We start from the raw sequence: 26499 nt of genomic DNA, 5'->3' as shown, positions 1-26499 counted from the left end.
TATGATTGTAAAGGAAGCAAGCTCCGAAACTCTCAAATAAAGGAAAATAACCTCCTGTTACACTGCAGAAACTGAAATGGTAAGGGATCTGGTGAGGAAAGGGCTTATGAAATCTAATTTGGTCCATTTTGTTTCTTTGTATAATCCTGAATGCAGAATTGGAAATAAGTCATGGTGTTATTCTGTGGTATAAACAAAATGATGGAACATTTTGGAAGAAAGTAGCCTATGGCGATACTGAAGGCACTGGTGACTGTCAGAAAGGTTTGTATAGATGAGGTGTATCTCTCCTGATTAGGGGTGACCATTGATGTCATGTACAGAATGTAATACACAAAGCAGATCATCATACTGAAGGCAATGAACTTGGCCTCGTTATAGTTCTTTGGAAGATCCCTTCCCATATAAGCAAATAGGAAACATGCCACTGTCAGCAAAACAGTATAAAGGAAACTGAGAGAGAAGGCAATCATATTACCAATGTTACAGTCCAGGATGATTGCCCTCTCAATGATGTGACCATTGGGGGTAGGTGGGTCTGTAATCAACCACACAGCACAAATTACAATTTGGATACAGGTGCTAAGAAAGATGAACAGGTATTGCCCATTGTATTTAACCCAATAGTCATGTGCCTTAGGCAGTTTGGCCGCCATTTTGAATATGCAGACAATCTGAAATGACCTCACCAGGATACAGGACAGGCAGATAGTGAAGCTCACCAGGAAGAATGGCTGTCTTATTTGGCAGAACACTTTACTTGGTTTACCAATATAGAAATACACACAAGAAAAAGTGCAGAGCATTGACACAAGCATGAGAAAACAAGTTCTGCCACCAGCAGACTTGACAACTGGAGTATTGTAATTGAGTGTGAAGATGATTGCTATGGTGATGGTCATCACAATTCCACCATTGGCCAAGATCAACAGGAAGATGGAGAAAGCGCTGTTCCATTCCAAATAATAGAGCTCCCGTTCCAGGCAGAGGGGGCTCTTCGGAGGTGACCACTGTTGCCAGAGGCAATCCATGCAATGGTAGGGATCTGCAAAAATCTCAATGTCATTAACCTACAAAAAGAACAAGACTGGCAACAAGGCAGAAACTGAATGGCACACATAATAATAATAACTTATTGTCACAAGTAAGCTTCGATGAAGTTACTGTGACAAGCCCCTAGTCGCCACATTCCGGCGCCTGTTTAGCCCACTGTGCTAAACCAGCCCCCGCCTCCAGTGCAGGGTTCGGAGATCTCTCAGTAAGTTTTATGTGCGTCTTGTACTCATTCATAGAAGGGACAATGGTGGAGAATGGAATATCTTCCCTTTGTGTCTTTCAATATCAAATGCTTCCAAAGCAGGAACAGCATAGGTTAGGTACAGAGTAAAACTCCTTCCATACTGTCCTAACAAATATGCCAGTGCAAGTACAACATATAGAATAAAGCTCCCTCTACACTGTCCCATAGCAAACACTCCCAAGATGTTGAGGAGTGGCAGGTGGAGGTTTTGGAGTGGGACACCTTGGGGCCTAGGGAGATGATCAGGAGAAGGTGGAAGAGGATCGAGGATGGAGCAGTGGTGATTGGGAGGAAATTAAATGTTGAACCAGAATGAATCCACATTCATGTAGTTGCTTACGTATCTTTTTTTGCAGGCTGATGCTCTGCATGCAGCCTACGATGGCACTCACCAAACCAATCATGTGAGAGGGACTTCGAGCAGCAATTAGACCCTTTATTTCCATATGCAAAGGAACTAATATCTGTTTCAGATGCTGGTAAAGGACACCTCTTGCTTATCCTTATTGAATATGTCAGGCTCACCACTTCCGGCTATAAGTGTGCATGTGTTTACTGCCTGCCACTTCAGAGATTAAATAAGCTGCTCAATGCCGGAAAAACAGGCCCAACGTAGCCCAATTTGTGGACCGTTGAATAAAATAGTATTTAATTCACTGTCCCACCCAGAGTGTGAAAGGACTCCACAGTCCACCCAGTTCTAGAGTCTCAGCCAGTACTCTTTCCCATTTTAGTTACACATTTTAGATCAGCAGCTGGTATAAAACAACAATAATTATTCCAATTTTTAAATAACAAACATCTCCTCAGTGGAGCTAGTCAGGGCTGACCTTCTGGGGAAAGACACGAGATCCGGAATGAAGATCCAGACCTCTCTAGTTGAATATGTTCCGTAGGACAAGGGAGGAAAGAAAATAGGTCTCAATCTGGAAAGTATTTTATTATGCATCAGGATCCACAAAGTGTACGAGAAATAAACTAAGAATGAAATGAAGAAGAGCAGGAAAGCTACTACTGACCACTTGGATTACGGAATGTTCCAGATGGGCAGTCTTCACAGTCGAAGCAGCATGGGTAGATCCCTTTTTCGATTTTCCTCTGTCCTGGATCACACATTGCTGAACAATTGGATATTGGGGTCTGGCAGAAAAGAACAAGGCATAATTCTCCTGAACTTGGAGGGACCCAGCTCAATTTTGGGACTAAATTTCTGCAGGCTGCAAGTCTGGAGAGGAGGAGGTAAATCTCTCATATGACTACCACAGAAGAACTTCTGATGATTCCAGAATAAATGGTGCATATTTTAGACCCTTTTCCTGGAGTTTCTACACATTGATAAATAAACTGGAGAACCCCCAGAAATCCACCCCCATTTGGACTCTTTTACTAGTTTTCTCTCCTCAACTCCTCATGCAGGGAAACTGTTCGACAATAGCTGTGGAGCCACAAGGTATCTGCTCAAATAGACATTCATTATTCCCAAAGCTAGACGTCAGCAAACCTGCTGACAGTCTCTGATGTACTGCCCCACTCAGTCTAATATTGGAAAATGACTACACCACCCGGCCTCAAGGTGTGAAAGGACTGGGTTTGACCAACCTGTCCATTTCCAGATCAAGAAAGGACAGTGTCTGATCCACTGACCCACCCAACCACAAAGTATGAGAGGAAAGTGTCCGATTCACCCAGTCCCAGGATGCGAAAGGAGTCTTGACGCACACATTCCCAGAGGGTGAAAAAACACTGCAGTCGTAATTCCCAATATATTTTAGGCCAGCCATATTGACTTTGAAATCCCTTGGGCCAAACCCTGGCAATTTCTGCCAGGAATCTCCGATCGTGCCTGCCTATGACCTCTGCTGAGATTGTGCCTGCCCATGACCAGCAAAGGTTACCTCACGACAGGGAGCATGGTCAATGGGAGTTCTGCATTGTTGAAAGTGCCATCCTTTAATTAGGTATGAAATCAAGACCATCATGTCGACCTGATGAACCATAAAGATCCAAAAGCTCTGTTTTCAAGGAGGTGTTGAGGTTCTTCCCTTGACTCTCAAAAATAAGTTAACTGGCTCTTTTCAAATGTTGCTCAGTGATCATTTTAAAAAACAGGAATTTTTAAAGTCTCTTTCACAACTTCAGAATGCCACAAAATACTTTACAACCAATGAAATATATAGCCAATTTGTGCACAGAAAGCTCCCACAAATGGCAGTGAGAAAAATGACTAGCTCATCTCTTTTACTGCCATTGGCTGAAGGACACAGCGATTCTCCAGTGCTAATTCTAATTGTGTTATGGGATTCACCCGAGCAGACAGGCAGAACCTCACTTTAAGATCTCATTCAGAATACGGCATTTCCAACTACGCAGCACTCCCTCAGCATCGTAATGCAGCATCAGCCTGTATCATGTATCTAAGTTTTTAAAATGGAATTTGAACTCACTACTTTCTGGCTCGGGCAGAGGCAAGAGTACTGAGCACCCGTGTCAAGGCACTTTTTTAATACATAAATGCAAGCTTTTCTGACCAGAAAGAAGCTTTGTCTGAATTCTTACCAAGTTATCTCCCCAATTCCAGTGGATCAAAGATGAATCAATGTTAATCTGTCTGGCGGTCGGCAAGTAAGAACCAATAATTTTAAAATGGACATGAATCCTCGTCCAATCCCATAAAACAATGTCATAGCCAGTGGGTGGGTCTCCATGCTCATCAAAGTAGAGGGTGTGATTATGAAGATTAAATTTCACCGTCTTCAAGCTGCTGAGTAACTGAGACACAGGTTTAACATGATTGACAGGAATAGTTGCATTTAGAGTTCAGGCTAGGTTAATACAGTTGGATTTGGGTTGAGTTAGGTTGGGAGGTTTGACCGGCAGAGTCCATGTCCCTTTGTGTGTTTATACTCACAAGAATTATTAGAGTCACTATTTGACTCAATTTCTAAATCATTCTTGCCTAATTTTTCTTGCTGATGTCTTATTATTTTTAATCCTGGTTGGTGCCTTGTCAGTGTGCCCAATTTTCATTTTATTAATCCTGATTTAAGACATTTGGTGACAGAATTTCCAGTTTTATATTTCAATTTATTTCTTTCCAAACAGAGTTAGGGTTAGCAGGGTTAGAGTTGCAGTTTAAGTGGCATTTATGATTTCAGTCAGGGTTAAAATAACAGGTTGGGTTCGGGATAGGTCGGGATCAGAGATATGATCGGGTTGAAGTGAGAGTTGTGTCAAGTTTAGGGTTATGAGTGGGTTAGGATTGGGGTTTGGTGATGTTTAGTGATGGGGAATAGAGTTTGGCTTTAGGTAAATGTTAGAGTTAATTTTAGAGTTATGATCACTACAAAATTCCACAACATTGTATGGAATCAACTCATAAAATGAATAATTGATATAGAAATCAATTTCTATATCACACAATATAAAAGGATATAAATTGCTTTAATTCTCCTGGGTGGAAGGTAGGATAAACAAAGTCCAATTTCCTAATCCTGATTATTGCCTGATAAACTTCCTGGAGATACATATGAGGCAACAGAGAAGATTGGGCATAGTGCATTCTTCCCACAGCTCAATATCCCGCCAACAATTACCGTGTAGATTTATATTTCAGTGAGAAAAGATCAACACTGCTATGTGCAACTCTGTAAAGGAGGGACCACTTAAATTAATGGATAGAAGAGGGGCAGAAATGGTTGTTGGAGGTCCCTGGTTATAGATGTTTCAACAAGATTAGGGAGGATGGTAAAAGAGGTGGGGGGGTGGCATTGTTAATTAGAGATAGTATAACAGCTGCAGAAAGGCAGTTCGAGGGGGATCTGCCTACTGAGGTAATATGGGTTGAAGTTAGAAATAGGAAAGGAGCAGTCACCTTGTTGGGAGTTTTCTATAGGCCCCCCCAATAGCAGCAGAGATGTGGAGGAACAGATTGGGAAACAGATTTTGGAAAGGTGCAGAAGTCACAGGGTAGTGGTCATGGGCGACTTCAACTTCCCAAACATTGAGTGGAAACTCTTTAGATCAAATAGTTTGGATGGGGTAGTGTTTGTGCAGTGTGTCCAGGAAGCTTTTCTAACACAGTATGTAGATTGTCCGACCAGAGGGGAGGCCATATTGGATTTAGTACTTGGTAATGAACCAGGGCAGGTGATAGATTTGTTAGTGGGGGAGCATTTTGGAGGTAGTGACCACAATTCTGTGACTTTCACTTTAGTAATGGAGAGGGATAGGTGCGAGCAACAGGGCAAGGTTTATAATTGGGGGAAGGGTAAATACAATGCTGTCAGACAAGAATTGAAGTGCAGAAGTTGGGAACATAGGCTGTCAGGGAAGGACACAAGCGAAATGTGGAACTTGTTCAAGGAACAGGTACTGCGTGTCTTTGATATGTATGTCCCTGTCAGGCAGGGAAGAGATGGTCGAGTGAGGGAACCATGGTTGACAAGAGAGGTTGAATGTCTTGTTAAGAGGAAGAAGGAGACTTATGTAAGGCTGAAGAAACAAGGTTCAGACAGGGCGCTGGAGGGATACAAGATAGCCAGGAGGGAACTGAAGATAGGGATTAGGAGAGCTAAGAGAGGGCATGAAAAATCTTTGGCGGGTAGGATCAAGGAAAACCCCAAGGCCTTTTACACATATGTGAGAAATATGAGAATGACTAGAGCGAGGGTAGGTCCGATTAAGGACAGTAGCGGGAGATTGTGTATTGAGTCTGAAGAGATAGGAGAGGTCTTGAACAAGTATTTTTCTTCAGTATTTACAAACGAGAGGGGCCATATTGTTGGAGAGGACAGCGTGAAGCAGACTGATAAGCTTGAGGAGATACTTGTCAGGAAGGAAGATGTGTTGCGCGTTTTGAAAAACTTGAGGATAGACAAGTCCCCCGGGCCTGACGGGATATATCCAAGGATTCTATGGAAAGCAAGAAATGAAATTGCAGAGCCGTTGGCAATGATCTTTTCGTCCTCGCTGTCAACAGGGGTGGTACCAGAGGATTGGAGAGTGGCGAATGTCGTGCCCCTGTTCAAAAAAGGGAATAGGGATAACCCTGGGAATTACAGACCAGTTAGTCTTACTTCGGTGGTAGGCAAAGTAATGGAAAGGGTACTGAGGGATAGGATTTCTGAGCATCTGGAAAGGCATTGCTTGATTAGGGATAGTCAGCACGGATTTGTGAAGGGTAGGTCTTGCCTTACAAGTCTTATTGAATTCTTTGAGGAGGTGACCAAGCATGTGGATGAAGGTAAAGCAGTGGATGTAGTGTACATGGATTTTAGTAAGGCATTTGATAAGGTTCCCCATGGTAGGCTTATGCAGAAAGTAAGGAGGCATGGGATAGTGGGAAATTTGGCCAGTTGGATAACAAACTGGCTAACCGATAGAAAACAGAGAGTGGTGGTGGATGGCAAATATTCAGCCTGGAGCCCAGTTATCAGTGGCGTACCGCAGGGATCAGTTCTGGGTCCTCTGCTGTTTGTGATTTTCATTAACGACTTGGATGAGGGAGTTGAAGGGTGGGTCAGTAAATTTGCAGATGATACGAAGATTGGTGGAGTTGTGGATAGTGAGGAGGGCTGTTGTCGGCTTCAAAGAGACATAGATAGAATGCAGAGCTGGGCTGAGAAGTGGCAGATGGAGTTTAACCCTGACAAGTGTGAGGTTGTCCATTTTGGAAGGACAAATATGAATGCGGAATACAGGGTTAATGGTAGGGTTCTTGGCAATGTGGAGGAGCAGAGAGATCTTGGGGTCTATGTTCATAGTTCTTTGAAAGTTGCCACTCAAGTGGATAGAGCTGTGAAGAAGGCCTATGGTGTGCTAGCGTTCATTAGCAGAGGGATTGAATTTAAGAGCCGTGAGGTGATGATGCAGCTGTACAAAACCTTGGTCAGGCCACATTTGGAGTACTGTGTGCAGTTCTGGTCACCTCATTTTAGGAAGGATGTGGAAGCTTTGGAAAAGGTGCAAAGGAGATTTACCAGGATGTTGCCTGGAATGGAGAGTAGGTCATACGAGGAAAGGTTGAGGGTGCTAGGCCTTTTCTCATTAGAACGGAGAAGGATGAGGGGCGACTTGATAGAGGTTTATAAGATGATCAGGGGAATAGATAGAGTAGACAGTCAGAGACTTTTTCCCCGGGTGGAACACACCATTACAAGGGGACATAAATTTAAGATAAATGGTGGAAGATATAGAGGGGATGTCAGAGGTAGGTTCTTTACCCAGAGAGTAGTGGGGGCATGGAATGCACTGCCTGTGGTAGTAGTTGAGTCGGAAAAGTTAGGGACCTTCAAGCGGCTATTGGATAGGTACTTGGATTAGGGTAGAATAATGGAGTGTAGGTTAACTTCTTAAGGGCAGCACGGTAGCATTGTGGATAGCACAATTGCTTCACAGCTCCAGGGTCCCAAGTTCGATTTCGACTTGGGTCACTGTCTGTGTAGAGTCTGCACATCCTCCCCGTGACTGCGTGGGTTTCCTCCGGGTACTCCGGTTTCCTCCCACAGTCCAAAGATGTGCAGGTTGGGTGGATTGGCCATGAAAAATTGTCCAAAATTCTATGATTAACCTAGGACAAAAGTTCGGCGAAACATCGTGGGCCGAAGGGCCTGTTCTGTGCTGTATTTCTCTATCTCTATTACTCGAGAGTTGGGTGAGGGCACAGTAAAAACTAACTATGAAAAGTTACTTCGGATCAACATTGAAACCGGCAGTATAAATGGGCTCAAGTGACAGATACTGGAGAGAGATATCTGGAGAGAGAAACAATTGGGAAATGGTGAGGTAATGTTGAGGGATATGATGAGACTGGCAGGTGGAGTTGACCAAAATGGTGAAAAGATGGGTTTGATATGTTAGAAAAGGAACATGTTTTTTTTAGCCTAATGAGATTTCCTGTTTTAATGTGCTTTTTCACTGGTATGTAAAGGACACACTAAAAACACATACTTACCTGCCAGGGGAGAATTCTGTGTGTTTTATCACATTGTGCTGCATTGCACTGGAGTAGATTGTGTAACGCATGAGCGATAGCATACACAGCTGAGTACACGTTGTATGAAACCCGCTTTTCCAGCCTATATAATACAGAGTTCAACTGCTTGGCGCTCAGCCAATCAAATTGACTGCATGCCTGATCACAGCTGCCTCTGCTGTCAGTATTCTCTCCCAACCCTGAATCTGGCATGATCCTTGGATTAGTGAAGCTCAAACGTTTGTCTAGAAACTCTTTAAAGTGTGTCATTTGTCCTTCCTTGATTGCTATGCCCATAACTGTTCCAATGCTCTCAATGTTTGGTATTTTTATTATCTCCTGTGATAAGGAAAGAGCTTCGCTTACGATCCATACTTTGGAGGTGAGATTTTGTGCCACGACAAGACTGAAAAATACTTGCGCCGTTAATTCATTGGAAAAGAGGACAGTGACGTTGACAGTGCTGCTGATATTGTTGATCACTTGGATAACAACCTCAGGGGAGGTGGTGATGATACCCTGATACGCAATGCAGGTTCCTGCTGCCGAGGCCAGTTCCACCACTTTGTTGACCCCTTTGCGGCCATATTCATTATCACTCCCAATAACAGCAACCCAGTTCCAATGGAATTCCTGTATCAGCAGCGACATTGCATTTGCTTGGTTCTTGTCACTTGGAATGGTCCGGAAAAATGATGGGAAACGCATTTTATCACTTAGGATCTCACCGGATGCCAGGTAACTGATCTGCAGAAGCAGGAAGAAAAAAACTTGCATTCATATAATACCTTTCACATCCTCAGGGTATCCCAAAGCACTTTATGATTGGTGAAGTAATTTTCAAATGTAGTTACTGTTGTAATGTGGGAAATATGACAGTAATTTGGGCAACTCAAGTTCCCGCAAATAGCTATGAAATAAATGATCAGATTATCTATTTTAGTGATGCTTGTTGAGCGAAAACAACTTGAAAGGATACCAAGGAGAACTTTCATGCCCATCTGAGAGGGCATAAGGGGCCTCGGTTTAATGTCTCATCTAACAGATGGCACGTAGCTCTGGCAGTGCAGAAATCCCTCAGTACTGCCCTGCAATGCCAGCCTGGATTTTTGCGCTCACGTTGAGTGGGGCTTTAATCCACAACCTATCGACTCAGAAATAAGTATTACCACTGAGTAATTCGTTCAATCCCAATTTATTTTACCTTCCTTTCAGCTGATCCTAATCAAGTGTAATTTGTTGCTTTCTGACTCAAAGAAAATGTGGTGAGATGTTTAGCTTCCTGTGGCTCAATTGCCAAAAGCACTGCCTCGTGAACAAAAAGAAGGCGGTAAAATTTTGATGCTTTTTAATAAATAATTTTATCGAAGTAATTTTCAGTTTAACACATACGAAATAATCCAACAGAATATATACAAATTGTTACTTAAAAAATAATAATAATGCCACTAATTCCCCTCTACCCAAGACCCAACCCCTCCAATAACACCCCCCTCCCCCACCCCCCACCCCCCACCCCCTAACCAAACCTTCCTCTAGCCGCTGGCCATGACCAAGTCCTCAAAGGTGGTGGTGAATGGCTTCCACCTGGAATAGAATCCTTCCTCCGACCCTCTAATAGCATACTTGATCTTTTCCAATTCAGAAACTCTGACAGGTCCTCTAATCACACAAAGGCCTTTGGTGGGGCCGGCAATCTCCATCCAAGCAGGACTCATCTCCAGGCAATCAGAGAGGCGAAGGCCAGGACATCAGCCTTCTTCCCCTCCAGAAGTGCTGACGAGTTCGACAAGCCAAAGATCGCAACCAATGGACATGGCTCCAGACATTTATAAAAAAAAGATGGAGTCAGTGGCAAAGGTTGCAGCTAAAGACAATAATTTCAGTCTTCCCAAAGTTGAGCCAGAAGGAATTGCAGCTCATCCAAGAATGGATGTCAAAAAACAGTTTAGCAGGTAGAGATAGTGGGCAGGGGTTAAAATAGATGCCAGAGAAGAGGAATTGGATGTCATTATCATACATATACAAGCTGACCTATGTCTGCAGAGGAAATTCCCCAGGGGCAGTGTGTTCCATTGCTGGTCTCTGTTACGTTTGCTGACCTAATCGCAATGGGACTGCAGCGTTGAGGACCCAGGTTCTAATTCCGGCCCTGGGTCACAGTCCGTGTGGAGTTTGCACATTCTCCCCATATCTGCATGGGTTTCACCCCCACATCCCAAAGATGTGCAGGTTAGGTGGATTAGTCACGCTAAATTGCCCCTTAATTGGAAAAAAAATTGGGTACTCTAAATTGATTTAAAAAAAGAAAGAAAACAAAATTTGCTGACCTTTCCAATCTGTTGGAGTTCTTTGAAGATGCAATCAGTACAGTTGACAAGAAGGAGCCAGTCGATGTGGTATATTTGGACTTTCAGAAGGCGTTTGACAAAGTCCCACATAAAAGATTATTGTGTACGATTAAAGCGCATGGGATTGGGGGAAGTGTATTGAGGTGGATAGAAAACTGGTTGGCAGAGAGGAAACAAAGAGTAGGAATTAATAGGTCCTTTTCAAATTGGCAGGCAGTAACTAGTAGGGTGCCACAGGGGTCGGTGCTGAGACCCCAACTATTCACAATATATATTAATGATTTGGATGAGGGAACAAAATGTATCATCTCAAAGTTTGCAGATGATACCAAGTTGGGTGGGAGAGTGAACTGTGACAAGGATGCAGATATCCTACAGCATGATCTGGACAGGTTGGGCGAGTGGGCAAATTAATGGCAGATGCAGTATAATTTGAATAAGTGTGAGGTTATTCACTTTGGGAGCAAAAACAGGAAGGCAGATTACTACCTGAATGGTTTTAAATTGAGAGAGGGGAGTGTGCAGCGGGACCTGGTGTCCTTGTGCACCAATTGCTGAAGGTAAGCATGCATGGGCAGCAGGCGGTAAAGAAGGTCTTCATTGCAAGAAGTTTCAAGAATGGAAGCAGGGATGTGTTGCTGCAATTATACAGGGCCTTGGTGAGGCCACACCGAGAATATTGCATGCAGTTTTGGTCTCTTTTTCTGAGGAAGGATGTTCTTGGTCTTGAGGGAGTGCAGCAAAAGTTTACCAGGCTGATTCCAGGGATGGCGGGACTATTACTGGGTGGCGAATATAGCCATGATCAGGAAGTGGGTGGTGGAGGAGGGGTCGGCCTGGGAGCGTATGGAGGCGGCTTCATGCAAGGGCACCAGTTTGGGGGCGTTGGTAACTGCACCTCTGCCATTCCCGCCGGCACGGTACTCCACCAGCCCCGTGGTGGTGGCGGCCCTGAGAGTCTGGGGGCAATGGTGAAGACATGTGGAAGCAGAGGGAGCATCGGTCTGGTCCCCAATCTGTAATAATCACCGGTTTGCCCCGGGAAGTATGGATGGGGGGTTGCGATATGGTGGAGAGCAGGGATTGAGAGGATGGGGGATATGTTTATAGAGGGGAGCTTTCTGAGTATGAGGGCACTGGAGGAGAAGTTTGGGTTTGCGAGGGAAACAAATTCAGGTGCAGGACTTCCTACGTAAATAGGTGTCAACCTTCCCGCTCCTACTGCTAAGGGGGATTCAGGACAGGGTAGTTTCCAGAGGGTGGGTAGGAGAAGGAATGCCTCGGACATTTACAAGGAACTTATGGGGTCAGAGGAGACGCAGACCGAGGAGCTGAAGCGCAAGTGGGAGGAGGAGCTGGGAGGAGAGATAGAGGATGGTCTATGAGCGGACGCGTTGAGTAGAGTCAACGCATCTGCAACATGTGCCAGGCTCAGCCTGATACAATTTAAGGTCGTTCATCGAGCTCATATGACAGAGGCCCGGATGAGCAGATTCTTTGGGGTGGAAGACAGGTGTGCAAAATGTGCGGGAGGTTCAGCGAAACATGTCCACATGTTCTGGGCATGTCCGAAGGTTCGGGGAGTTTGGCAGGGATTTGCAGATGTCATGTCCACGGTGTTAAAAACAAGGGTGGCGCTGAGTCCAGAGGTGGCGATTTGTGGGGTGTCGGGAGACCCGGGAATCCAGGAGGAGAAAGAGGCAGACGTTCTGGCCTCTGTTAGGGTTCGCCCGGAGGTGGCAACCGTTCATCGACTTCTTCACGGAAAATTAATCGTCAGCAGAAGGTGGGGAGGGTTAGTTTAGCTTAGAGTAGGCGGTTAATAAAGGGGGACCTGTAAGGGAGGGAGATGGCATTTGCACTATGTTTATAGTTTCATGTACATTGTTTACTGTGTTGTTGTTATAATACCAAAAAATACCTCAATAAAATGTTTATTAAAAAAAAGATATAGCACTTGGGACGAATGGGATCAAAGGCTTTGGGGAGAAAGCAGGATTAGGTGATAGAGTTGGATGATCAGCCATGATCATAATAAATGGCGAAGCAGGCTCGAAGGGCCGAAATGCCTCCTCCTGCTCCTATCTTCTATGTATCTGTGTAATGAGCAGGGCTACAAATGGCAAGAACAAGAGGAAGGTTAACCAGGGTTTCTAGCCCTGATCACCCTCCAGTTGTTCCTTTTTAAAAATAAATTTAGAGTACCCAATTCTTTTTTCTCTAATTAAGGGGCAATTTAGCGTGGCTGATTCACCTACCCTGCACATCTTTTTGGGTTGTTGGGGTGAGACCCACGCAAACACGGGGAGAATGTGCAAACTCCACACGAACAGTGACCCGAGGTCAGGATTGAACCCGGGTCCTCGGAGCCGTCAGACAGCAGGGCAAGCCAGTGTGCCACCATGTTGCCCCCCCCCCCCCCCCCACCTCCAGTTATTCCTGCTGAAAACACATAATCATGGACATCAGATGAAGATAGATTTTGACTCATCTATGAAACCCTGGAATATTCTTCCAACATCCACTGTCTAACTCCTTACACAAAATTAATGGCCAATTTTCTGAGATTCCAGAAAGTTTGGACATCTTCAGACAGAAGCATGGAGATAGTCAGCATCTCCAGAGGAGAACTGGAACCTCAGCGAGAGTCAGGCACCTACATTCCCGCATAGGTGCACTTAAGGTTCATGCACTGATAAAAATGGGCCGCCCACAGCAACTAAATTTTTCAGGGGAACATTGGTCAGCACCTGAAGAAGAAGAAGGAGGTTGGGGGGAGGGGGGTGTGGGGGGGGGGGGGGGGGGGGAGGGGGGGCAGTGGGACCAACCAATGTTTTTAAATAAAACGGAAATAAATCATAAATTGACAACATTGCAATCAGGACAATGGAGCACATCTGTACAACCTGTTGCCTTCACAGTTCATATACATAAACAAAGGACACAAACAAACTCACCTGAGGAACAAGAAAGAGGCCTAACATTTTAGCAATGGTAATTGCGACATCTGTTGAAGGTGGTCCAATGACAGCGATTACCCTGGGTTGATAAGCCGTGTAATTGTTTAATATCTCCAACTCTGTTCTTCGCTTGCCTGACAGGAACCTGAAACTGGCTTGGATGTCCACAACCTCAAGGCAACTGTCAGTGATGTCGTAGCCCAGGGTGATGCCTGGCAACAGTTTAGTCGAGTTGTTAATTTCATCAACAGCAAATCTCATTGCTTGGAAAGCAGTCCACATATCTTTCCTGAATTGTGACCTACAAACAAAAGTGATATATTTCAATTAAAGTGCTATTAGCAAGGACATTAAATAATACTTACAAACCATGTGAGGATCAGATCCACAGGTGCTGGACATTTGTTCCAACAAAGGTTCATAGGAATTTCTAGAAACAAAAGACTTTAAAAAAAATTGTCCATGGGATGAGGGCGTCGCTGGCTGGGCCAGCATTCATTGCCCATCCCTGAGGGCATTTAAGAGTCAACCACATTGCTGTAGGTCTGGAGTCACATGTAGGCCAGACCAGGTAAGAACAACAGAATTCCTTCCCTAAAGGAGATTAGTGAATCAGGTGTGTATTTGCGACAATCTTTAGACATTTAATTCCAGACTTTTTAAATTTCACCATCTGCCATAGCAGGATTCGAACCCGGGACCCCAGAGACTAACTCTGGGTCTTTGGATTACCATTACCACATCTCAGCTCTCAATCCACCTTTAATACTAATGCACAGAAGAATACTTGCTTTACAGAGTTATTCTTTGAGAAAGAGATCTTTTGACACTGCTTTACAGAATAGATCTGACTCCTGTCAGAGACTCTGGTTGTGTCTCTTCAAAAGTTGTTTCAACTGGCTTGGTTCAGCTCCACTTGTTCAGAGATAAATCTGCACTGCTTTAAGTACAGTTAATCTCTTTTAACTAATTTACAGTGAGAAGAGAACTGTTTCACTGTGCACACAGCTTCACCCAGATTAGAACTGAACTGAAAATGCTTTCTCAAAAAGCCTGATGCCTTCGCTCCACCCAGCCATGCCATCACCTCACCAAGCTGAAAACTAATTCACTCCCCTGAATCAAAACATAATTGTATTAACCCAAGCTTTTTATGATGGTTAATTGCATCTCTGGTTCCTAAAAGCTTTGTTGTCTTTCAAACCAAGTTTCTTTCAAACATGACTTCAGCAGTCAAGCACACTCTAACCCAGGCTTTTAACCCTTACTTCACAAAATACTCATAATACAATATAGCTGAAATTCCTACATACATCACACACTTCACACAATGGTCATAGAACTGTTGATTAATCATAGCAAATGATTTCTATCAATAACACTGCAATTTTTAAAAACTTTGTACAGATAATATTATTTGTAACTTTGGCTAGGGATTTAAGCAAGATAGAAATTTGGGATTGATGGCTGGGAGCAACTGACATCTTTGGGGAAGATTGTAGTTCGGGACGAGGTGGTAGTTGAAAAGATTTATGAATCAAAAGTGAGTTATTTTAGCAGTGGGGCTGTGACGAATCTATTGAAACCAGAATTGAACAATGTAATTCACTGCAAAGAAGAAATGGTGGATTTTTCTGAGGGACACAAAGTCTACAAAAAGGCAAGTTAGTTCTTTATTTTCAAACTGTTGACTTTTATAAGGATGGGTTCACCCAATATAGCATGAAAGAGATATCTGATTTAAATTCTATGGCCCAGAGATTTGGCCCTGAAAATCCTATAATTCAGGTGCTAAACAGTCTTCTAAATCTTCAATATTCATTACAAACAAAAGTACACATCAAACATATTGGTTGAAGTGCCCACACTTGAAGTAGAAATTAAACCAATGTTTTCCAAACTATTTTCCAATGTAACCCAATTTTATCACTTAAAAATTAATGTGACCCCCCCAGTGCTAACAAAAACAAAACAGCAATAAAGCTATATAATAACATTCAGTATATAAGTTCACTTTATTACAGATCAACATATAATAAATGTGAGCTTATAAAGTACTTTATAAAAATGTTATTATTTTAGGTACTCGCCAGTCCATTACTTTATCTGAACCTGGACCTAGGAGGCAGTAGGTATTCTTGATGTTTATGTTTGCATTCAGCATTACTGATCTGCAGCAACATCAAACAGGGTTCCCTAAAGGCCATCTTGACACCATTGAGTTTAATGTGAGATAAGTCAAATAAACACACACACACACTATATATACACACACAAACTGTACACACATGCACACCCAAGAAGCTGGTTGTTCTGGAGGACCCCGCCCTGCACACGCACTCCTGGCCACAACATGGGCCCCAGATACCGGACCCCAGACCCATGCTGGGAACATTACTTGGACTGGGCTCCAGTTCCCTCCCCGGTCCACACACACCCCTCTGGTTGCATGGATATCCCCAATGCTGAAGCACAGCTCTGGGATGTTTTACTACTGACTGCTGCCTCTGTGGGTGTTGACACCTCCAGGGTTCAGGCAAAGTGTCCAGGTTTCACAGTTTGCTTGGGATGCTCGGCAATAACACTCATCTGAGACATGGGCCGGGATTCTCTCCTACCCGGCAGGGCGGGGGATCCCGTCGTGTTGGAGTGGCGTGAACCACTCCGGCGTCGGGCTGCCCCAAAGGTGCGGAAGTCTCCTTTAAGGGCCAAGCCCTCACATTGAGGGGCTAGGCACGCGCCGGAGTGGTTTCCGCTCCGCCGGCTGGCGTGAAAGGCCTTTGGCGCCACGCCAGCCTGAGCCAAAAGTACTTTGCCGGCCGGCATAAGTCCGCGCATACGCCGGAGCGTCAGCGGCTGCTGACGTCATCCCGGCGCATGCGCAGGGGAGGGGGTCTCTTCCGTCTCCGCCATAGTGAAGACGAAGGCGAAGGCGGAAGAAAAAGAGTGCCCCCCACGGCACAGGCCCTCCCGCCGATTGGTGGGCCCCGATCGCGAGCCAGGCCACCGTGGGGTCACCCCCCGGGGCCAGATCGCCCCGTGCCCCCCCCAGGACTCCGGCGCCCGTCCGTGCCGCCTGCTCCCACCGGTAAGGTAGGTGGTTTAATCCACACCGGTGGGAAAGGCTTGTCAGTGACGGGACGTTGGCCCATCGCGGACCGGAGAATCGCCACGGGGGGGCCCGCCGACTGGCACGGCGCGATTCCCGCCCCCGCCGAATCTCGGGTGGCGGAGAATTCGGGACACGGCTGGGGCGGGGTTGACGCCGGCCCCGGGCGGTTCTCCGACCCGGTGGGGGGTCGGAGAATCCTGCCCATGGCATGTATATCCATGAGATTCCACTCAAGAGCGGAGAGTGGATGCATGGGTTTCCTCCGGGTGCTCTGGATTCTCCCACAGTCAAAAGATGTATGGGGAAGGTGGATTGGCCATGACAAATTGCCCCTTAGAGCCCCGGGGTGTGCAGGTTAGGTTATGGAGTTGCAGAGATAGGGATAGGTGGTGGTGGTGAGCGGGGGGAGGGGGCGGTGGACATGGGTGGACTGGCCATTTGAAGGGTAGGTGCAGACTCAATGAGCCGAATGGCCTCCTACTGCACTGTAGAGATTCTCTGAGAGCTGGGAAGTGCTTATATAACTAGCGTTGCCAATTCCCCACTAGCAACAGCCTTCAGCTGTGCAACCAGAGGCTGCTCAGAGCGAGTTAAAGTGACCTTCACCATATTACCACAGACAGGGCAGACGGGCAACAGCTGCATTTGTCCCTGTTATAGGTATACACAATCCGGGGGTTAGGCTTGAGAACCCGTCGGTGCCGAGCCCTCACCCACTGCCCAAGGGAGACCCCCACAGATGCACCCCCAGAGGCTCCCCACTCTGGGCAGCAGCTCCAGTGCCCTCTGGCTCCATGACCAATTTTGAAGATAGCTACCCACCTCCTCCAGTCCCCTTAGCCACTTGACCTTCCGCTGGGAAGCTAGTTAGATCTCGGGAGGATGCTAGATAGGGTGACCGTCCCGTTAATGATATGGAAATTGCACAGCCAGTGGATGGCAGGGGTGGGGGTATCGGGGTTGTGGTTAGGGGGGGGGGGGGGGGGGGGGGTTTGTTCTGCTGACGTGGGAGGGACTTGAAATAGGCACTGGAAAGGAGGTCGAGGGTGGAGGCAGCCAATGGGCGGGCCAGGAATGGCGCGACGCACGGGCCGGGGGCCAGCCCCGAGAAAGGCTATGGCTGACCAGCGTGGTGGGGGGGGGGTTGTGCCCCCGACCAGGCTGATCACCTGGAACGTCAGGGGACTGAATGGGCCGGTTAAGAGGGCGCGGGTGTTCACGCACTTGCGGGCTCTGAGGGCGGACGTAATTATGTTGCAGGAGACACATCTGAAAGTGTCTGACCAGACCAGGCTAAGGAAGGGCTGGATTAGCCAGGTCTTCCACTCGGACTTGGACTCGAAGTCCAGGGGGGTGGCAATCATGATCAACAAGCGGGTGCAATTTGAGGCGGAGGGCATAGCCGCAGACAGGGGGGGCAGATACCTGATAGTACGGGGCAGACTGGAGGGGAGGAGAGTGGTGCTGGTGAATATATATGCCCCGAACTGGGATGACGTGGACTTCATTAAAAGAGTGCTGGGGAAGATCCAGGACCTGGACTCTCGTAGGCTAATAATGGGGGGGGGACTTTAACATGGTCCTTGACCCGGCTTTGGATCGGTTGTGTCCCAGAACGGGTAGACTCCCAGCAATGGCAAGGGAGCTGAAAGGGTTTATGGAGCAAATGGGGGCAGTGGACCCCTGGAGAGATGGACAGCCAACAGGAAGGGGCTACTCGTTTTACTCGCACGTCCATAAAGTATATTCTAGGATAGATTTCTTCGTACTAAGCAGGGATTGTATAGGGGAGGTAAAGAACACGGAGTATTCGGCAATTACTATCTCAGACCATGCCCCGCACTGGGTAGACCTGCAGATCGGGGGGGGCGAGCTCCCAACACCCGCAATGGAGGCTAGACGTGGGACTGCTGTCGGAGGAGGGGATCTGTGAGAGGCTTCGTTGGTGTAGGCAAAATTACTTGCAGGTGAATGACACGGGGGAGGTCTCAGCGGCGACCCTGTGGGAGGCGCTAAAGGCAGTAGTGCGGGGCGAGCTGATTTCAATTGGGGCCCACAGAGCCAAGGCAGACAGGGCAGAGATGGATAGATTGGTCAGGGAAATGGGTCGGATAGATGAAGAGCACGCGGAGTCCCCGGGGGAGGTTTTACTCAGGGAGAGGCAGAGACTACAGGCGGAGCTGGGGGCACTATCCACGAGTAGGGCTGTGGAACAGCTTAGGAAGGCGAGGGGAGTGGTGTACGAGCATAGGGAAAAGGCTAGCAGACTGTTAGCGCAGCAACTCAGGAGGAGGGAGGCGGCCAGGGAAATAGGTAGAGTGATGGATGGGGAGGAGCGCAAAGTGGAGGACCGGGCAGGATTGAATAAGGTATTCCGGGACTTCTATCGCAAGCTCTATACTTCGGAGCCTCCGGAAGAACCGGAGGAGATTAAATGGTTTCTGGACCGGTTAACATTCCCAACTGTAGGTGGGGGGCGAGTGGATGAGCTGGGGGCCCCGATTAGAGTGGAGGAGGTATTGGGGGGCCTAAAGGCCATGCAGTCGGGGAAAGCCCCGAGGCCGGATGGATACCCAGTAGAGTTCTATAGGAAGTTTTCTGAGCTGGTGGGCCCGGTCTTGGCGAGGGTTTTCAATGAGGCAAGGGACAGAGAGACCCTGCCGCCGACAATGTCGCAAGCCACTATATAACTGATATTGAAGTGGGGTAAAGACCCGGAGGCGTGCGGGTCCTATAGGCCAATCTCCCTGATTAATGTTGACGCCAAGCTCCTGGCAAAGGTACTGGCGGTTAGAATGGAGGACTGCGTACCGGAGGTGATTGGGGAGGATCAAACGGGGTTCGTGAAAGGTAGGCAGCTGGCAGCCAACCTGAGAAGATTACTTAATGTGATAATGATGCCCCCGATGGGCAGGGAGGTGGAGGTAGTGGTGGCGATGGACGCCGAGAAGGCCTTTGACCGGGTGGAGTGGGACTATCTATGGGAGGTGCTCAGACGGTTTGGGTTCGGGGAGGGACTGGTGGATTGGATCAAATTATCATATCAGGCCCCGAGGGCCAGCGTCAGGACTAACAGAGAAGTGTCGGAGTACTTTAGGCTGTACCGAGGGACCAGGCAGGGCTGCCCGCTCTCCCCGCTGCTGTTTGCGCTGGCCATAGAGCCGCTGGCGATTGCTCTGAGAGCCGCAGAGAGATGGAAGGGGATGGTGAGGGGCGGGGTAGAACATAGGGTCTCTCTTTACGCAGACGACCTGCTCCTGTACGTGTCGGACACAGTGGCCGGGATGGGAAGTATACTGGGAATGTTGAGGAAGTTCGGCCAGTTTTCAGGATACAAATTAAATATGGCCAAGAGTGAAATGTTTGTGGTACAGGCAAGGGGCCAGGAGAACAGATTGAGAGGGCTACTGTTTAGGCTGGTTGAGGAAAATTTCCGGTATTTGGGGATCCAGGTGGCACGAGACTGGGGCAGGCTGCACAAGTTAAATTTGGCCAGGGTGGTGGAACAAATGAGAGTTTTGGAGATGGGATGCACTCCCGCTGTCGCTGGCAGGGAGGGTGCAGACTGTAAAGATGACAATCCTCCCTAGATTTCTGTTTGTTTTTCAGTGCCTCCCGATCTTTGTCCCACAGTCCTTCTTCAAAAGAGTTAACAGGCTGATCATGAGCTTTGTCTGGGCGGGAAAATCCCCGTGGGTGAAGAAGGCGATGCTGGAGAGGAACCGCAGCGAGGGAGGGCTGGCTTTGCCGAGTCTGATTAATTATTACTGGGCGGCCAACATCGCTATGATAAGGAAGTGGATGGTGGGTACGGGGTCTATCTGGGAGCGGGTGGAGGTGGCTTCGTGCAGGGGCTCCAGCTTGGCAGCCCTGGTCACGGCTCCTCTACCGCTGCCGCCGGCCAAATACTCCACCAGCCCGATAGTGGTGGCGACCCTGCGGATATGGGGCCAGTGGAGGAGGCATGTAGGGGAGACGGGGGCGGTTTGGGCGCCAATCTGCGATAACCATCGGTTTGCCCCCAGGAGTATGGATGGGGGGTTTCGAGTATGGCGGCGGGCGGGGGTGGGAAGGGTGGGCGATATGTTCCTGGACCTTTGCGGGTTTGAGGAGCTTGGAGGAGAAATTTGGGCTGGTAAGGGGAAATGATTTTAGGTACCTACAGTTGCGGGACCTTGTTCGTAGACAGGTCCCATCTTTCCCATGCCTCCCACCAATGGGGATCCTAGACAGAATAGTCTCTAGGGGGGAAGAAGGGGAGGGTAGAGTCTCGGGTATTTATAAGGTGCTCATGAGGGAGGAAGGGTCCCAGACGGAGGAACTGAAACTTAAATGGGAGGAGGAGCTAGGCGGGGAAATGGAGGACGGGCTGTGGGCAGAGGCCCTGAGTAGGGTAAATTCGACCACGACATGTGCCAGGCTCGGGCTGATTCAATTTAAGGTTGTTCACCGGGCCCATATGACGGTGGCTCGAATGAGCAAATTCTTTGGGATAGAGGACAAGTGCGCTAGGTGCGCGGGAGGACCAGCGAACCACGTTCACATGTTTTGGGCATGCCCTAAGCTTAGGGGGTACTGGGAGGGATTTGTGGGCCTCATGTCCCGGGTGCTAAAAACAAGGGTGGCGATGGGTCCAGGGGTGGCAATTTTTGGGGTTTCGGAAGACCCGGGAGTCCAGGGGGAGAAAGAGGCCGATGTTTTGGCCTTTACTTCCCTGATAGCCCGGCGATGAATACTATTGGCGTGGAGGGACTCAAAGCCCCCGAAGACTGAGTTGTGGCTTGCGGACATGTCGAGTTTCCTGGGTATGGTAAAAATTAAGTTCGCCTTGAGGGGATCTGTACAGGGGTTCGCCCGGAGGTGGCAACCATTTATTGACTTCTTTGCGGGAGAGCGAGCGTCAGCAGCGAATAAACGGGCATCGTGCGACTATCAACAGGCAGGACTGTTCCCTTCCAGTTGGGGAACACTTCAGCAGTCAAGGACATTCAGCCTCTGATCTCCGGGTCAGCATTCTACAAGGAGGCCTTCAGGAGACGCGACAACGCAAAATTGCTGAGCAAAAACTTATAGCTAAGTTCCGCACGCATGAATGCGGACTCAACCGGGATCTGGGATTCATGTTGCATTACATTCGGCCCCCACCAACAAGCCTGGACTTGCAGAGGCCTACCGACTGAACTGGCTTGGGACAATTCACACCTCTTTAACCTGGAGTTACCTCTCTCTCTGCATCTTTGATGATTTGATTGCCTGCAGGTGCTCGCATTCCGGGGCATCTCTGACTGTGTCTATATAAACATTTCTGGAACAAGCCTTTCCATTCACCTGAAGAAGGAGCCGTGCTCCGAAAGCTCGTGTTTGAAACAAACCTGTTGGACTTTAACCTGGTGTTGTAAGACTTCTTACTGTGCTCACCCCAGTCCAATGCCGGCATCTCCACATCAGGGATTATGGTGTTATGGGTACACTAGAGAAGATGGAATTGTTCTTATAAAGTTGTTGAAAATTATTATGGGTTCAGATACAGGAAATAAAGAGAAGGTGGGCTGGATTCTCCATTGCCCGATGTCAATATCGTAATCCACACCGATGCCCAAATTGGGACCGTCACCGGTTTGACACCAGTCAGCAATGCTCTGGCCCCTCAGAAGTGGCATAATCACGTTGCACACCGCACGCTGTTGCAACGGTGTTGGTGCGTCATCGGCAGGCCCTCCCGCGATGCTCCGCCCCCAATGGGCTGGGTTCCCAACTTGGCGGTTGACGTGTGGTATGAGCCGTCAGAAACCCGGCACGGCGGCTGCGGACTGTGTCCAGCGCCGCCACACGTGGCCAGGATCCGTGCCGCTGGCTGGCGGGGGGGGGGGGGGGGGGGTGGAGGGGTGCTTTCGCAGGGCCTGGGGGGACTGGTGGGGGGGTGGCCAGTGGGTGGCCTGTGGGGTCACATTTGGCGGGTCGGGTTCACGCACGGCCATCGCCATGTTATACAGCGAAACTGCTGCAGGCAGTCGCTGTGCGCATGCCCAGCCAGGGACCCGGATATTCTCCAGCCGTTCTCGGCACAGGAGCCAGGAGTTTCACCACTCCTAGCCCCTCACCGGTCCCGGAATTGGTGAGGGTTCAGCACCAAATTTGGCAGCGTAAAACGCCCGCACTTAGCCTCTGAAACAGAGAATCCAGCCCGCTGTTTCCAGTAGTTTAACAAAAGGTCAAAGATTTCAGGATGATTGGCAAAGGAGCTAGAAGCAACATAAAGAAAACCCTTTTTTTGTACATTATGATCAGGTTTTTAAATACACTGCCCGACTGGTGGTGGATACATAATCAATAGTAACCTTCAAAAGTGAATTGCACGAATGTTTGAGGAAAAATTTCATGGATAAGGGAAAGTAGCCGGGGAGTGGGTCTAACTGGATTGCTATTTAAAAGAGCAGGCACAAACTTTATGGGTTAAATGTCTTCCTTCTGTGCTGTACTGGGTCGGGATTCTCCCCTACCCGGTGGGGCGGGGGGTCCCGGCATGTCGGAGTGGCGTGAACCACTCCGGCGTCGGGCCGCCCCAAAGGTGCGGAATTCTCCGCACCTTAGGGGCCAAGCCCTCACATTGAGGGGCTAGGCCCGCGCCAGAGTGGTTCCCACTCCGCCGGCTGGCATGAACAGCCTTTGGCATCATGAATCTTGGTGGGGGCAGAGAATTCGGGACACGGCGGGGGCGGGGTTGACGCCGGCCCAGGGGGTCGGAGAATTCCGCCCCTCGTCTGTAAATCTATAACAGACTTAGACATGAGGTGAGGAAAACCCATAATTGTGGAGGGCTTTAGATTTCCAGCATCCATGGTATTTTGCTTCAGTATTCCATCACACTCCTGACATGCACCTTGTATTTGGTTGAAAGACTTTGGAAAGTCAGGAGGTAAATCAATCGCCACATTATACTTTGTCTCTGACCTGCTATTTTAGCCATGGTGTTTATGTGGCTGGTCCAGATAAGTTTATGGCTAATGGTAACCGCCACAGTTCTGATGGCAGGGTATTTAACAATAATAATGTCATTGAATGTCAAGTGGAAGTGGTTAAATTCTCTCTACAATTAAAGCAAAATACTACAGATTTTGGAAATGAAATGAAAAAGGCTCATTGTCACAAGTAGGCTTCAAATGAAGTTGCTGTGAAAAGCCCCTAGTCACCACATTCCGGCACCTGTTTGGAGAGGCTGCTGGCCTGCCTTGGTCTGCTTTAAAAGCCAGCTCTTTAGCCTTGTGACAAACCAGCCCCTCTATGTGAAATAAATACAGAAAATGTTGCTAATACTCAGTAAATCCAGCAGAATCTATGGAGAGAGAAACAGAGTTAACGTTAAAGGTTTATGATATTTCATCAGAACTGAACAAAGTTAGAAATATGTGATGTTTTGAGCCAGTGAAAGGGGGGAGGGTGGGAAGAAGAACAAAAGAGTTGAATGCAGAGGAGATTAAAAGACAAAAAGTAGGGCAGCACGGTGGCGCAAGTGGTAAGCACGGTTGCCTCACGGCGCCAAAGTCCCAGGTTCAATCCCGGCTCTGGGTCACTATCCGTGTGGAGTTTGCACATTCTTCCATGTTTGCATGGGTTTCGCCCCTACAACCCAAAAGATGTGCATGGTAGGTGGATTGTCCACGCTAAATTGCCCCTTAATTGGCAAAAATTAATTGAATACTCTAAATTTATTTTTAAAAAACAAAAAAAGGACAAAAAGTTGAATTGCGCTCTGTTTTATTGGAGGTGGGCTTTGCCTGGCACTTTAGAGGCACAAATGGTACTCACCATCACAATCTGATTGTTGTCCAGATCTTGCTATGTGTAGGCACAGAGTGCTTCATTATCTGAGGGATTGCAAATAATTAAAAAAATAAATAAATTTAGAGTATCCAATTTTCGTTTTCCAATTAAGGGGCAATTTAGCGTGGCCAATCCACCTAACCTGCACATCTTTGGATTGTGGGGTGAAACCCACGCAGACATGAGGAGAATGTGTAAACTCCACACGGACAGTGACCCAGGGCCAGGATTCGAACCCGGGTCCTCGGCACCGCAGTCCCAGTGCTAATCACTGCGCCGCATGCCGCCCTTCATTGCAAATATTATTGAGCACTGTGTGATCTTCAGCAAATATCCCTTCATCCCACCTTATGATAGAGGAAAGGACCATTGTTGAAATAGCTGAAGATGATTGAGTCATGGACACTGCCCCGAGGAACTCCTGCAGCAATATATAAACCATCTGAACCCTTTGATTTGAAACCATTCCTGGGCATTTATTCTATATATACCATCTAAACCATTAATAAGATTCCAGCCTGTAACTTCATAGTATCACAGTATTATTAGGGCACAGAGGAGGCTATGCAGCCTTTCATGACTGCACCGGCCCTCCAAATGAACATTATGATTTAGTGCCATTTCCCTGTCTTTTCTCTGTACTCCTCCATATCATTCCCATTCAAATAATCAACTGATGTCCTATTTAATGTCTGCCTACACCATACTTCCAGGTAGTGCATTCCAGACTCCTGGGTATCTCTCATTGTATATAATGACTATCTAAACATCCTGCTGAAAATCAACACCTTTAGCAAAGGAGGAGACCTGAACCCCAGTAAGAGTCAGCACTTCTCATAAGGAAAGGATCTGAACCCCATGGTCAATGGTATACAGTGTGCCTGGATTCACGCTGTGGCTTACCTCTTCATTGCTATACACAGCACCTAGAGCTCTATTCACACTTTGAATGGTATACATGGAGCCTATGTATATCCTCACCCTGTTACTGATATACACAGAACCTGAACCTGCCCTCGTGCTTTGTCGGTACTCATGCTGAAACTGGTATCATATCCCTTCAGGAATTAATGCAAGTTATGACATAAATCTATTCAGCTGTTACTTACTTCTCACAGTCTGGGACAGCAGGCTCCAATCGATCAACATCTTCCAATGGGGTAAGGTGAATGGGAAACAAACCCCCAATTACGTATTCTCCTGGTGAGGTCAATGACAAACTCGTGGGGATATTATAGATAGAATATACAAAAAGAGACAAAAGGAGCCACATTTTGCTGTGGGGAACAAAAGGGAGCTCTCAATGTATGAAGGAAGTTGATGTTTGATGTTTGCTATTTCCACTCCTCTTAAAGTATGCACGATATGGGACAGCTGGAGACCTGGAAGATTGTTTGCATGGATTTGTATAATAATCACTGCTTATTAAAGTTGTCATGCGGTGATACAGGTGTGTACCCTGGCCCTATGGTTCAGTGACACGCAGTGTGTCAGATTCAAATGCTCACTCCACCTGCATCCCATGCAGAGGCTGCAGTGTCTCCCAGCCGGACAGAGGGGAAATCAGGCAAGTATACCTCGGAATGTGACTCACGCCTCCTAATGGTTAGCAAAATGGGTCACTGTCGATCAGGGGGCAGGCCCCAAGTGGTTCCTTACCCCTGTTCTGAGGATCTGAATCCTGACAGAGTGAAGAATGAGGAAAGCTAGTTTTAGGGACAAATGATCATTTAAAAAGACACAGGCTGTGATTTAATAGCCTGGTTGCGCCCGATTTGGTGATGCGATCAGGCTGTTGAATCTCGCAAATGGCCTCTCGCGGGATTCATGCTGTTCAAAACATCTCGCGAGATTTAACGGCATCTCATGAGACGTGCGATCTCGCTGGGCGAGATCCAGATGAGCAAATTTAAGTGAGCCATAATAAATATATCTGCGCCTTATTCTCCCGGGGTCTGGGAATAATGGCCGCACTTGGGAGA

General features: G+C 47.5%; 1 protein-coding gene across 1 annotated transcript; it reads right to left on the bottom strand.

Moving 5' to 3' along the window:
* On the bottom strand, nucleotides 1-25825 carry LOC119979272 (taste receptor type 1 member 1-like). Its single transcript, XM_038821268.1, has 6 exons — nucleotides 25627-25825; nucleotides 13582-13885; nucleotides 8253-9020; nucleotides 3857-4069; nucleotides 2320-2440; nucleotides 1-1045 (listed from the first exon to the last, which is right to left on the bottom strand). The coding sequence occupies exons 1-6, from the start codon at nucleotides 25788-25790 to the stop codon at nucleotides 114-116; spliced, it is 2502 nt and encodes an 833-aa protein (XP_038677196.1). The 5' UTR covers nucleotides 25791-25825; the 3' UTR covers nucleotides 1-113.
* Between the last annotated feature and the right edge of the window lie 674 nt (nucleotides 25826-26499).

The sequence above is a fragment of the Scyliorhinus canicula genome, chromosome 16 (genome assembly GCF_902713615.1).
Source record: "Scyliorhinus canicula chromosome 16, sScyCan1.1, whole genome shotgun sequence".
NCBI classification, from domain to species: domain Eukaryota; kingdom Metazoa; phylum Chordata; class Chondrichthyes; order Carcharhiniformes; family Scyliorhinidae; genus Scyliorhinus; species Scyliorhinus canicula.
The sequence above is the reverse complement of the archived record's forward strand: the minus strand, read 5'-3'. Positions and strand labels throughout refer to the sequence as shown.